This window comes from Pieris napi, chromosome 18 (assembly GCF_905475465.1).
Source record: "Pieris napi chromosome 18, ilPieNapi1.2, whole genome shotgun sequence".
NCBI lineage: Eukaryota > Metazoa > Arthropoda > Insecta > Lepidoptera > Pieridae > Pieris > Pieris napi.
In genome coordinates this window covers 1,554,102-1,567,718 of record NC_062251.1, presented here as the reverse complement: position 1 = coordinate 1,567,718, position 13,617 = coordinate 1,554,102, and the positions used below count along the sequence as shown (strand labels likewise).

Below are 13,617 nucleotides of genomic sequence, written 5' to 3'. Positions count from 1 at the left end.
AGTGCTGCTACTCCTCTTACCCCCTATCGAGGAAAAAGTCAAAGACATGATATTGTTGTCTGTCGAAGGAAATGAAAGTCAATTGAAAGGAAGAGCATCTAAATAAGAGAAAGCAATGGGCATTTGAAGAGGAAGAAAGAGAGCATAAAAGAGAATTATGGGCCATAGAAAAAAATATATTGTTAAATAAATTAGAAAAATAATAGATTTTGTGCCTGGAGCGAGGATGTATTGTATTAAAAATTTGTATTTTTATTTAAATAAATTATTTAATTTATCTCAAAAATTTTGTAATTTATAAAATATTATAGTAATAAAGCAAAATAATCACTTATAAGATTACTTCGCACACTTGCATTTCCCACGTTGTCAATTGCGCTTTGAGCAATATCATCAGCTGGTTCATCTACTTGTTGCAGTAGTTCAAAATGTTCATCTCGCATATCAATAGCAATATTGTGCAACACTGCACATGCCACTATCACGGCTTGTACACGAGATACTTGAAGCAAAACCTTTTTTGACAAACCGATTTTGGGGAACCGATTTTTTCCAAACACCATATTATGTCCTTTCCACCACATTTCTGCTTCGTATTTGAGATTCGTTATAAAGATGTTCTGCTGGAGTCTTGAGGTTTTGAAGTGGTGTTAGTAGGTAGTATCTATAGTAACAAATATTTTTGGTTGTAGCTAATATTTAAAAAAAAATTACAAAAGTTGATAAAAAGATGAAACCTGCAAGAAGTCATATATGATAGACATCACTTTGTGTAAAAGTGTCTCCAAAGCTTCTTTTGTTAACCTAAATCTAAATGTGAATTCGGCGTCATTCAGGCTCTGGATATAATTAATTCTTGTTTTCTTATGTCTTCGCACAGAAGTACGTTGTCTTCTTCCAGCTTCAGAATTACTATCCCAATCGGATAATTGCATTTAAACTTCAAAATCACTATCACTAGAACTGGAAGATGACGAAGATGAATAAATTTTCCCAATGAATATTAAGTTAGGTCGCAATCCCAAACCCAAATCATACGAGTTTCACCGATAGCAATCCGAGATTGATTTGGCCAATCGACCAACTGTCAAAATGGACAGATAGGTTGTTGGCATGAGTAAACATTCATTTTCATACAGAGGGCAATCTTCAATCTCTTATCCGCCCTCTGAACGATTGGTTGAATAATTAGATTGGTATCTCAGTCCATGTATTGAATATTGGCATGCTTTTCTTTAGAAATGGATTGAATTGTCAGTCTATGACAGCTAAAATTGGATTGAGATTGCGTATTGGTTTTGGCCGGTACTCAATACGCGTAAGCGCTGGCTGACCTTGCGCTCGGTACTGACACTGACAGTTCGACTACGTCACTAAGATGGCCGCCAGTCGCAATATCAACGTGCGGGACTAGTACTAAAAGGATTTTGATGTAATTCTATTTCCAAAGCATGAATGGATCATTTTCAAATATCCTATTCCGACAATACCACGTACATATCTCGGCGATCGTTCTCTTTTCTGGGCTGTTACTTGTATAAGAAACTTAACAAAACTGAATATAAATCCTAAAAAAAATGAGTGTGTGTACTTATGTACACGCGTTAGAAGTTATACTCTTATGGAAAAAAAAATAACTAAACTGCAGTAGTGATTAACGATAAATATTAAAATTAATCAATAAAATTATTATTAGTAAATACTATCACCGTCGTATTTGAAATTGATTTAGTAAAAACACCAAAATAATATTTATTCATTCAAACTGTTTAATTGTACTGTTACGAAACACGTGTTCTAAATATAAAAATACTAGAATATACAACTTGAATATAGTTATTATCGATTTTCTTGCTACCTAGAACTAACTTCATTCTGTTAATTTTGTTTCACGGTGCGCGCGCATCGTAAAATTTCACTCTCATCAATTTTTCATAACGCGCCTAAAGAAGTATAACTTCAAAAATCTATGACAATTACTTTTTAAATTATTGCTATTCAAAAGGGAATACATATTATGCACCCTGTGTTATTTTCTGTTACTAGGTATAACTTTTTCTGATAAAAACAAACAAAAAGTTTGTGAAGTTATACTTCTATAGGCGCGTTATGAAAAATTGATGAGAGTGAAATTTTACTATGCGCGCGCACCGTGATACAAAATTAACAGAATGAATTGCCCACGGGAGATGCTACGGCATTGGACATAATTTAAAAACAACATTCGAATAATAATAGAATTTATGTTACACTTAATGTAAGAGAATAATAATAAATATTTATTTATTAAATTTTTCAAATGTAAACTGAACTTTATTGACTATAATGACTCCTTTTCCAGTCTTTGATTATTTAATTGTAATTAATTATTTGTATGCAATCAAAAACTATGTTTAATAATGCCAAAGAAGTATAACTTCTTACGCGCGTACATAAGTACACGCACCCTTTTTTTTTTATTTCTCTTGGGTTAGCCCCTGTATGCAGTCCGAACTTTTATTTTGATCTTTGGACACCCTTAATATGATATGTGCCCACGAATGGTAGACAAAATAAAATCTAAACAAATCGTTTACTTGTCCAGGTGAATACTGCGCCTCCGACGTGCTGGAAGCAGCCAGGTCAGGTGCAGATGACCGTCTGGCGTCACTACTAACCCCACTAAACGTGAACGTACATGCCAGTGATGGAAGGAGATCCACAGCCTTACATTTAGCAGCCGGCTACAACAGGGCAAGGGCGGTGAGGCTGCTTCTCCAGAGAGGAGCAGATGTTCACGCCAAGGATAAAGGGTGAGATTCAGAACTTAAAACTCAAAATAACTTTATTCATATAAAATAAAATAAAATATGTTTATTATGGAACATAAGATACATGTATCATTTATTCGTAGGCATATATATAAATTTGTAGGCATCCCTACTCATCGACAAAGAAGACAGAGGGTGTAAAAAACTCTCGGTACTCTTTTAAAATAGCAAATCATCAAACAACACTTATTTTAAAACAAATATCGCAAATTAATTAGAAGTAGCCTGTCTAGCACAAGTCCCAGGCCCTTTTATCAACTAGATAATCGTTAATAAGTAAGCCTTTTTACACAGCTTTTCTTTAATACATTTCTTAAATTTATTAAAAGGCAGAGATAAAAGAGCCTCTGGGATTTTATTAAAGAAGAGTATCCCTTTTCCCAAAAAAGAATTACTAACTTTAAATAGTATAAGTAAATAAGTACACTTGTTAAATTGATTCTAAATTTATATTTACTACCAGTTCGCGAAGGGCGTAGAGCGGGCAAGAAGAACTGGCAAGAAACTCTTCGCCACTCTTTATAAATGCTCAGTTTTTTTTTGATAAGAAGAGATAATTTGAGCTTCTTGTGCCCCACGATTTCACCATGCCTCCTGCTGATAGAGGACAAATCTTTGTTTTTAATTTATTTTATTATTATTTATTACTTAAGATGTCATGTGGAACATGGTGTAATCGTTGCAGCTGAACAAACGTGTATGTATATTTTAGAAATATTGACAAGAACATAAATATTTTTATATCAACGGGAATAGACAACTGTCGAAGTAGACATGGGGAGAAATAGGCTGTGCCAAAAACCAATCTGCAACTGTTTAGGAAAAACACCATTTGTATGGCAATCGAGGTTTTTTATAACAAAAACAATAAAAGATCTTCCTACTAGAGTGTTTAAATAGACTTACGCCCGAACCCAATAACATATCTCAATCCATATTCCACCATCTGAGATAGTAATCGTAATCCAAATGTTGTAACAAGTGTGCCAATAACCAATCGACGGATCGTAATAGCCATCTGTCGATACAAGCTATCCATGGGATGTCGTATCGGTGTCTGTGGATAGACCTTTGTATGAAAATGACAGTTGACGAAATCTCGATTTCAATAGTTAATTATTTTAACAGATTTTAACTTACACCAGTTTTTTAAATAATCAAAAATACTGTTTGTTATGTTTTAAACATGTATATTTTAGTGTTGAAAGTAAGGAAGAAAGAAAAGCTTTATTATAAACTTTGATAAACTTTATTATTATACAATTAAAAACTTTGTTATATGTACGGTTTTATTTACTTTATTTGGTATCGATTATCAAATATGAGTGAAAATTCGGTAAAATGGAACGACAAAGAGCATTTTATGCGTCTCCAAAAATTGATTGTCTTTCTAGGGTTTGGTTATTATGATGCAGATAGGTCGATCGACTGTCACTGTCAGCCCTGCGATTCTGTAACTCACTTTTCGAACTCACACAGCGGTTTTCGCAGAATGCCAAATCATAAAATGACTGCTTCACGACTGATTTGAGATCGACCGCCGATGCGAAAACCGCTGTGTGAGTTCGAAAAGTGAGTTACAGAATCGCAGGGCTGATCTCAGATTGTTTTCAATGATTATTGGGTTTGGGCGTTAATGTGCTACTTTTGTAAGGAATATTATTCTATTAATGATTATTAGCGTGATACATCATTTATAATTATTATAATTCGACTCGATTCATAAAGGTCCGGCAACGCACTGCCGAGCCTAGTATTATAAGCATCATAGGTGAGCCTGTTAGCGTATTTTTTGCGTGCGTACTCAAGCGCAGGTTTTATCGTCAAAATTATGAGACAGAAACGCATAGCGCTCAGTGCGTGCGTAGCGTTCGTACACTGCGTACGTGCGTATTGAGGTATTTTTTATACCATAAATTTGTGATCTAAAATTGTTTTGATCCTGTATTTGTGGATTATCTTAAGATATTTTACAGCGGTCTCGTGCCCCTGCACAACGCATGTTCCTATGGACATTATGAAGTGACAGAATTATTGGTGCGAGCTGGTGCTGATGTGAACGCGACTGATCTGTGGGCCTTTACACCTTTGCATGAAGCTGCTAGCAAGGCGAGGTTGGAGGTAGGTGTACTGTCAAAAGTCAAAAATCATTTATTCATATAGATGCACTTATGAAGGTGAAAAAAGAAATATACAATGCTTCTAATTTTATATTTAGTCCCAGTTCTCAAATCAAGGGCGTAGAACGGAAGAGAAGAACTGGCGAAAAACTCTCTGCCACTCTTTTTTTCTCTCCGTTTGTTATTACTGAAAAGATTTCAAAATTTCATTAGAATTCTACATTATATACAATTCATTTTTTATACCATTAATTATTTAATTTTAATAATTTTTTGCGTTAAGTTTATGTAAGCATTCGCAAATTAACTATATTTAAGTTAAAAATATGAGTGAAATGTTTTGTGATGGATCAGGTAGTTTTGGGTCCGTTTCCCTAATCCCCAATACTCCAGGTAGCAGCAAAACAAAAGGTAACAATGTTACACGATATATTGGTTTTATCAAGGTTTTACAATTACTGTGAACATTCGTTAGAAAGGCTTATACTGGACTTCAGACGTGTAAATGACGTTATTTGTTTTTGACATTACTTTTGACAGTTTCAAGTTTCAACTAGGAATTTATTTGACACTAGCTGACCTGGCTAACTTCGTTCCGCCCTACAACCTTATAATATCGTTGTTACTTTAATTTAACTTATTTTAGGATTTCATTAATGTTAAGTATCACATTAATACAACTTTTTTGCAAATACAGAAATGTTTTATTGCTTGCCATTGCGAAAGAAGAATGGCAGTTTTACACATTAGGCATCTTCTCTCTAGCGTCAATATGGCGATACTGCATGTTAAGCACTTTCTGATATCCAACATCTTTTGATCAGGATCAAAGCATGGTTATGCATCTCCTCATTCACCTCAAGGTCGGAATTTCTTGAACTGACACGAATTCGACGTAAAATGATGCGTAGTTTTGTCAACAGATGGCACCATATGGTTTTTGCATTCGTAAAATTAATTAATTTATTTATTGTTATTCGATAACTTATCCGATATTTTATTTTAGCTTATTCTGCTATTCGGGACGAAAACAAATCCAACAAATCAAAAACCATGGCAATCGGTCCAGCCGTTCTCGATTTATAAGTGTTGTAACAAACACGACTTTCTTTTATATATATAGATTTTCATTCGAAATTTCTCTACATAATTTTTAATATTTATTGACATATTTTCAAATGACTACGTAATTCTTTGCATTTAATTATTTAATTATGTTATCTCATATACAGAGGCTCGTTTAAAATGGCGCTCAATCTGGAGCCCATCAGGCTAAAAATATAGAGATTTTGTCAAATCCCAAAGATGGTTGAAAAATTACGATACTTATTTATTTATTTATTAACACTTCGTTGCATATACATAAATATAGTACAATTGACATAATTAAATAAAAAGGAGAGCAACTGGCGGCCTTATCGCTTTCGAGCGATCTCTTCCAGGCAACTACTGTGAGAAAAGAAAAAAATAAAGTATTTAATTACATAAGGTAGGCAAGAAGTGGAAAAATACATGTATTACATATAGTTGTTAAGAAAAAGAAACTAAACAGGAACAAATAAACAAATAACACAAAAAAATAAGAATAGATATAGAACATTTACCTGTCGATTTAATTTAATACAGATTTAAGACTGAAGATTAAACTTAATACAGATTTAATACTGAAGATTAAATTATTATGGATTTAAGATAGAAGATCAAATTTACAACAGATTTAAGACTGAAGATTAAACTTAATACAGATTTAATACTGAAGATTAAATTATTATGGATTTAAGATAGAAGATCAAATTTACAACAGATTTAAGACTGAAGATTAAACTTAATACAGATTTAATACTGAAGATTAAATTATTATGGATTTAAGATAGAAGATCAAATTTACAACAGATTTAAGACTGAAGATTAAATTAAATACAGATTTAAGACTTACCATTATGGATTAAAACAAACTGGTTTATTTTTTAATTTGTAGGTCTGCTCGCTACTACTCAGCGAAGGTGCAGACCCGACATTACTGAACTGCCATGGAAAATCAGCTTTAGATGTTGCACCAACGAGAGAACTTCGCGATCGACTCGCCTGTAAGTATATCCAGCAGGTGGCGCTCATATAAGTGTGACTCTTATAGGCAAGCTGTTCCATTGGTGCATAGGAATTTCAATGGTTAATCTATATTTTGTTTATGGCTCTGGCACGATTTGGGCATTAGCCAGCGTCAAGTATAGGATTTTTTATAATTCGTGCTTGTCTTGAGAAATTCGACCGTGTCCTCCATGTACGGTTTAAGCACTCGCACGGTACCGCACAACCCTCCCAAAGGCCGAGAACAAATTTAAATTAAATTAAAACTTGCCCTCGAACCGGGATTCGAACCCGGTACCCCTCACCTAGCTGCCACTTAGTAAGACCGCTAGGCTATGAGGCCCCAAATCTTTATATTAAATAGGGAGCAATGTTGGCCTAGTGGCTTCAGCGTGCGACTCTCATCCCTGAGGTCGTAGGTTCGATCCCCGACTGTGCACCAATGGACTTTCTTTTTACGTGTGCTTTTAACATTCACTCGAACGGTGAAGAAAAAAGGAAAACTGTCTTGCCTTAGACCCAAAAAGTCGATACTTGCCTGATTGACAAGTGATCATAGCACAGATCCGGAAATCTGATGTCCAGACCTAAAAAGATTTATCGAAGTTAAATGTTTTTTTTTTCAGTTGAATATCGTGGCTACTGTTTATTGGAGGCGTGTCGGCTAGCTGAACCAACTAGAGTGAAGAAACATTTGTCAATAACCAACTCACAGGTATGCCCCCTTACCCCCCTAATGGGGGCTATCGCTTTGCAAGTAAATTAAAATCAAGTGTTTCGAAATTATTGTCAAGAATCGAATGGATTGGAGCATACATAAATTTGAAATTGCCCACTGAAGTACAGTTTAAACTCTTTATAACGAATTTCAATTGACCGAGAAATGTTATCGTTATAAGGAGAGAGGAGAAAAACAAATTTATTTCTAATGTTATTACTATTAATAGGTAAATTATTCTAAACACATTCTGTTTACTATGCCTGAAGTATTTTGCTATGCCAATATTTGTTTCGTATTTTTTTGAGTATTTTGTCATCTTGACAGTTTATGATAATAATGACACACGTGTTAATGCAATTAACAATAACAAAGGCGAGACGGCTGTTTATGACCTCAGGTGACTTTCTTAGAATTTCAGCACCTTAATAGATTAGTTTTGTAAGGTGATTATAAAAAACATACATAATAAAAGTCTAAATATGAAAATATTATTTGTAATAGAGAGTAGTTATTGCGTTATAAAGAGTGAATTAATGTATGGGTTTTGTGTTGAACCAAACGAATATAACCCTATTTTACGTTATAGAGAGTTTTGTTATAACGAGTGACGTTATAAAGGGTTTACACTATATATAAAAAAATATTTATTATACAATAATCGACTATACCATACCTATTTGAGACCTGTATGGGCGTTATTCATTTTTTCATTTTTGCATTATTAGAGCCAAGCCTTGTAAATCTTTGTACATAATGAATTAAATTTCAGGACGTCCAATCAGTCAGCGGTCAATCGATAGCGGGTTCGATTCCAAATGAAAGAATAACTGAATTAGTTAACTTTCAACACCTTAGTACAGGTGATCGACCCCTGCACTGTGTGGCTGGTAGTGTTTATCCAAAACGAAAACAGGTGAGGGAATAAAATAAAATGTAATTTTGCACAGTTGTCTATGGTCACACTAAAAGTGTGAAGTTTGTTTGCACTGGAATGACGATCCTAATCCTTGGGATTGATTTGCTCCAGTTCAAACAATTTGTATGACTCAATTTAACTTGGTGATTTAAAAAAATGGCGGAGTTTCTTGCCATTTCTTAACCGCTCTACGCCCTTGACTTGCGAACTGGTAGTAAATGTAAATTTAGAATCTCTGTTGTGTGTGTGTATCTATATGAATAAAGTTATTTTGAGTTTGAACAAAAGACTGTTAAAAGGCAGGATTGTTAGGCAATTAGTACGTTTTTTTTTTATTTAATGTATAAGTTTGATTTTATTTCGTGATGTTAACAGTTCTGTTAAAGTATTGTTTGCCACCAAACACTGGTGTCAAACAATGAAAGTAACATTTGTTTTGCTAACCGTAATATATTTCTTTACTGTTTTCTTTGTAACTACCCGCAAGAATTCGGTCGTATTACGATGTTTTATAGCTTTTATCGGTAAATAGACTTTTAAATTTTTTTTAATGCTAAAATAATGTTTTGTTAGACATATGGTCGCGGACTTTGTAGATATTGATGTCTTCTATAAAACTAGTATATCACTATGCTCTATTGTCAATAGTTTCCGCAGTGTACGCGATACAAATTACCGACACCAAAAAATTAACCTTTTTTCCTAAAAATCACAATTTTGTGGCGTAAAGTACCGAAAAGTCGCTCAAATATCTTTAGTATTGTTTTAATCGCAATTTTTTTAAATTCCAAATTTGGAAGTTCAATCAGTTTTTATAAAGTTTGAGTATTTCCGAATGGAACATTACTATATGTCCGGACTATATGTTCGACATAGTATTTCTTAAACACCCCTAAATATGTTTTATATTAAACATAAATTGTAGGTTATAGAGAGCCTTCTACGCAAAGGCGCACGTGTCAACGAAAAGAACAACACGGGACAAACTGCCTTACACGTAGCCACCGAACACTCGCATTTAGACGCCATGGATCTCTTGTTACGACATGGTAAGTTTTTTATACATATTAGTGTTGCCAACACAAAAAATACATTAAAAAAAATAATTATTTATCAACATTTTGGTAACAAAAATCAAAATTTATAGCGAAGATTGCGGTTTTTTTAAGTTTATTATCTACTTAAAATGGTTGATAGAAATGTGTTTTAATTATATTCAGTATAAACTCCATGTAACGTCCCTCGATTTAACGACAAATCCCTTAAAGCGTCGAAATCATTGGATTTGGTTGGTTTAGCTTTTATATACAATGATACACTCTATGTAGCATTACATCCTCAATAACGACAATTAAATAATAAAAAGTACTTTTTAAGTTACAAAAAATACACCTTATTATTTATCAAAATTTTGGTAACAAAAATCAAAATTTTATGGCGAAAATTGCGGTTTTTCTAAGTTTATTTTCTACTTAAAACGGTTGATAGAAATGTGTTTTAATTATATACAGTATAAGCTCCATGTAACGTCCCTCGATTTAACGACAAATCCCTTAAAGCGTCGATATCATTGGCTTTGGTTGGTTTCGCTTTTCTATACAATGATACACTCTATATAGCATTACATCCTCAATAACGACAATTAAATAATAAAAAGTACTTTTTAAGTTACAAAAAATACACCTTATTATTTATAAAAATTTTGGTAACAAAAATCAAAATTTTATGGCGAAAATTGCGGTTTTTCTAAGTTTATTTTATACTTAAAACGGTTGATAGAAATGTGTTTTAATTATATTCAGTATAAACTCCGTGTAACGTCCCTCGATTTAACGACAAATCCCTTAAAGCGTCGATATCATTGGCTTTGGTTGGTTTAGCTTGTCACTAATCCACTCTACATAGCATTACACCTCAATAACGACAGTTAAATAATAAAAAGTTTATTTTAAGTTACCGAAATTAGTTAAAACTGCTGTGTACGTTCTTTTGTCGCTTTAGTGCCCTACTAGCCCGTAGTAAACTTGACTATCGGCATCATACGTATCGAACTTTCTAAGAAATTCGTTCTTTTGATTCTAAATTGGGATTGCTTGAGCGTGATTTATCACGAAGATGCCTCAATATCGCAAGATATGAATAAAATAATTAAAACTCCTTTATTTGTTTAAAAGGTACTACAAAGGTCATTAAGTCATTCAAAATTCTTGGCATAGCTGCTAACTTCACGCATATTCTATTTCTTGTAGATTGTCTTATTCCCATCTCGCTCGCGAACGCTAGGCGCCCGGCTGGTTTAAAAAGAATTCGATAGTGGGCAACTTCATACTGATAATTTTGTGTCACGGTGCGCGCGCATCGTAAAATTCCACTCTCATCAATTTTTCATAACGCGCCTAAAGAAGTATAACTTCAACAATACAACATAATTACTACCACTAGTCTGAAATAACATTTTTTTCTAAAACATATTTTTCTTGTTTCCATTTAACGAAAACTCTTTGTAACATCAAATAATGCATAATACCTTGAGTGTCGTAATATAGAGTTTACACTGTATATTAAAAATCCCATTAATAGACTTCCATACTGAAATGATTTTCAATCCATCCAATAAGGTTTCACCAGTATAATACTCGAAACAGAACTAACCTAAGCGTACGACCAACCAGGCTCCAGAAGATAAACCACTCTTTTTTTTATTATTTTTAAAGACAATTCACACCAATTGAACTAGTCCCATGCTAAGCTGGTGAAGCTTGTGTTATGGGTACTAGGCAACGGATATACATACATATTATAGATAGACATATAAATACATATTTAAACACCCAAGACCTAAGCACAACATCACATGCTCATCACATCGATGTTCGTCTCAGCCGGGGATCGAACCCGGGACCCATGGGTTCGCAGTCAGGGGTACTAACCACTAGACCAATGAGTCGTCAAATACCTTATATGGAACAAATCCCAAGCGAATTTAGAGAATTATCACTGAATAAATTCAAAACTCATTAAACGTAAATTTATCAATAAAGCTTTTTATTTTACGATTATTTAAATGATTGCCCCAGTTTAAACTATTTGTATGACTCAATACTTGGCGATTAAAAAGAGTGGCGGAGAGTTTCTTGCCAGTTCTTCTTGCTCGATCTACGCCCTTGCGAACTGGTAGTAAATGTAAATTTTAAGGGCCTCATAGCCTAGCGGTCTTATTAAGTGGCAGCTAGGTGAGGGGTACCGGGTTCGATTCCCGGTTCGAGGGCAAGTTTTAATTTAATTTAAATTTTTTCTCGGCCTTTGGGAGGGTTGTGCGGTACCGGGCGAGTGCTTAAACCGTACATGGAGGACATGGATGGATGCATTTTAAAAATCATGTACTTGACGCTGGCTAATGCACATACCGTGCCAGAGCCATAAAAAAAATGAAAATCTAGAATCAATTTAACATCTCTTCTGTTGACGTTCATAAGTGTACTTCCTATATGAATAAAGTTATTTTGAGTTTGAAGTAGAGTTTTATGTGATTTAATTTCGTAGGTGCGAAGGTTAATGCATGTGATGGTCGCGGAGAGAGTGCTTTGTCGTTGGCAGCGCGAAGAGATTCGGCTGCCGCTTGTCGGTTACTGTTAGCATGTGGGGCGGATACCCTGGACTCGCAACATACACAGCATGGTATGTCGAATTGTCCCTAAATGTTCCTCTTTTAAAAGTCGCTCTTCGACCCTTCTCTATCCTCTTACTGACGTGACAGCGTCTGATAAATCGATGAACACCGGATGCACGCAAGCATACCTCATTGTCCCGTTACGCTCTTTGTCAGGTTACGAACATTGTCCTGTTACGCACATTGTCCCGTTACGCGTCCGAGTACTCCTTCTTTGTATCTATACAAAATAGTGATGATTCAATAAAAATGATTCAATTTCATTCAAAGAAGTATGCAATCATTTCATCAATGTTTTGTTATGACGTTGTCACGTAAAACTATCGTCCGTAAACTGACTTTACAGTCAACTATTTTTTGTTATTCTTCATGATACGCTCTATATATGATTTTCCACTCTTACTCTTTCTCTCTCAGACCATCTTTCTAGACTTTTTCTTATTTAGTTTAGCCATCTTGCTTCTTCAGCAATATTTTGAGCTTCATTTTAAAATTGAGACCATTATATGATGATGTCTTTATCTTGCCTATTTAAAAATATTTCTTAGAATATCCCCCACTTCGATCTATTATATATTTACCATAGTATATTTTATATGCTCCCACCATTCCATATGACAAGTAAATAGCCCCCTACAGTCTTAATATATTTATGTATAAATATTTCAGATGCATGCTCAAACGCGGCCGCTCTTCGGCTTCTAGAAGCAGCTAGAACGGGTGATGTAGAAACTGCTAGAACTATATTGGATTCTCGGCCGCGATTGGTGAATTGTCGTGATGTTGATGGGAGGCATTCAACACCATTGCATTTTGCTGCTGGGTATGTAGGCGGCCTATTGTTATCCCGGCTTGATATAGGGGAATATAGGGAATACCGAAATATTTTTATTTATTTTATAACAAATCCAATCTTGCCTTGGATGAATGAAGATGTTACGCTCTCGAACGCGCACGTGTACGTAGAGATTACGTATACATTTGTTTTTTTCATTATTTTGCATATATAAGCCGCCGCAGAATAGAGAAACATAAAAAAAACACATTTTCAGATACAACAGACTGCCACTAGCACAGCTTCTTCTTCAAAGAGGTGCTGATGTTCACGCTAAGGATAAAGGGTAATTAAATGAAATATTTGTCATAAATGTCATCTTTTTTGGATAGAGATATTTACCATATGTATTTAAATTCTAATGAAGTTTTTTTTTATTTTTATATTATTTAGTGAGAAAAATGAGATCCCAAAAAAATTATAAAAACTAACTTTTTTTCAGTTTTTCTTCATAATA

The 13,617-nt window shown here is 34.1% G+C and overlaps 1 protein-coding gene across 2 annotated transcripts in view; it reads left to right on the top strand.

Annotated features, from left to right (window-relative positions):
* Positions 1–13,617, top strand: part of LOC125058513 (poly [ADP-ribose] polymerase tankyrase) — a 37,207-nt gene that overhangs the window by 5,289 nt on the left and 18,301 nt on the right. The window contains exons 4-12 of one of the 2 annotated variants that reach the window (XM_047662600.1): positions 2,585–2,792; positions 4,787–4,931; positions 6,909–7,017; positions 7,645–7,733; positions 8,509–8,652; positions 9,581–9,704; positions 12,199–12,333; positions 12,995–13,148; positions 13,378–13,446. In XM_047662600.1, coding sequence (XP_047518556.1) covers positions 2,585–2,792; positions 4,787–4,931; positions 6,909–7,017; positions 7,645–7,733; positions 8,509–8,652; positions 9,581–9,704; positions 12,199–12,333; positions 12,995–13,148; positions 13,378–13,446 — 1,177 coding nt within the window. The remainder of the gene's footprint in view (positions 1–2,584; positions 2,793–4,786; positions 4,932–6,908; positions 7,018–7,644; positions 7,734–8,508; positions 8,653–9,580; positions 9,705–12,198; positions 12,334–12,994; positions 13,149–13,377; positions 13,447–13,617) is intronic. The other variant, XM_047662601.1, reaches the window with a different exon arrangement.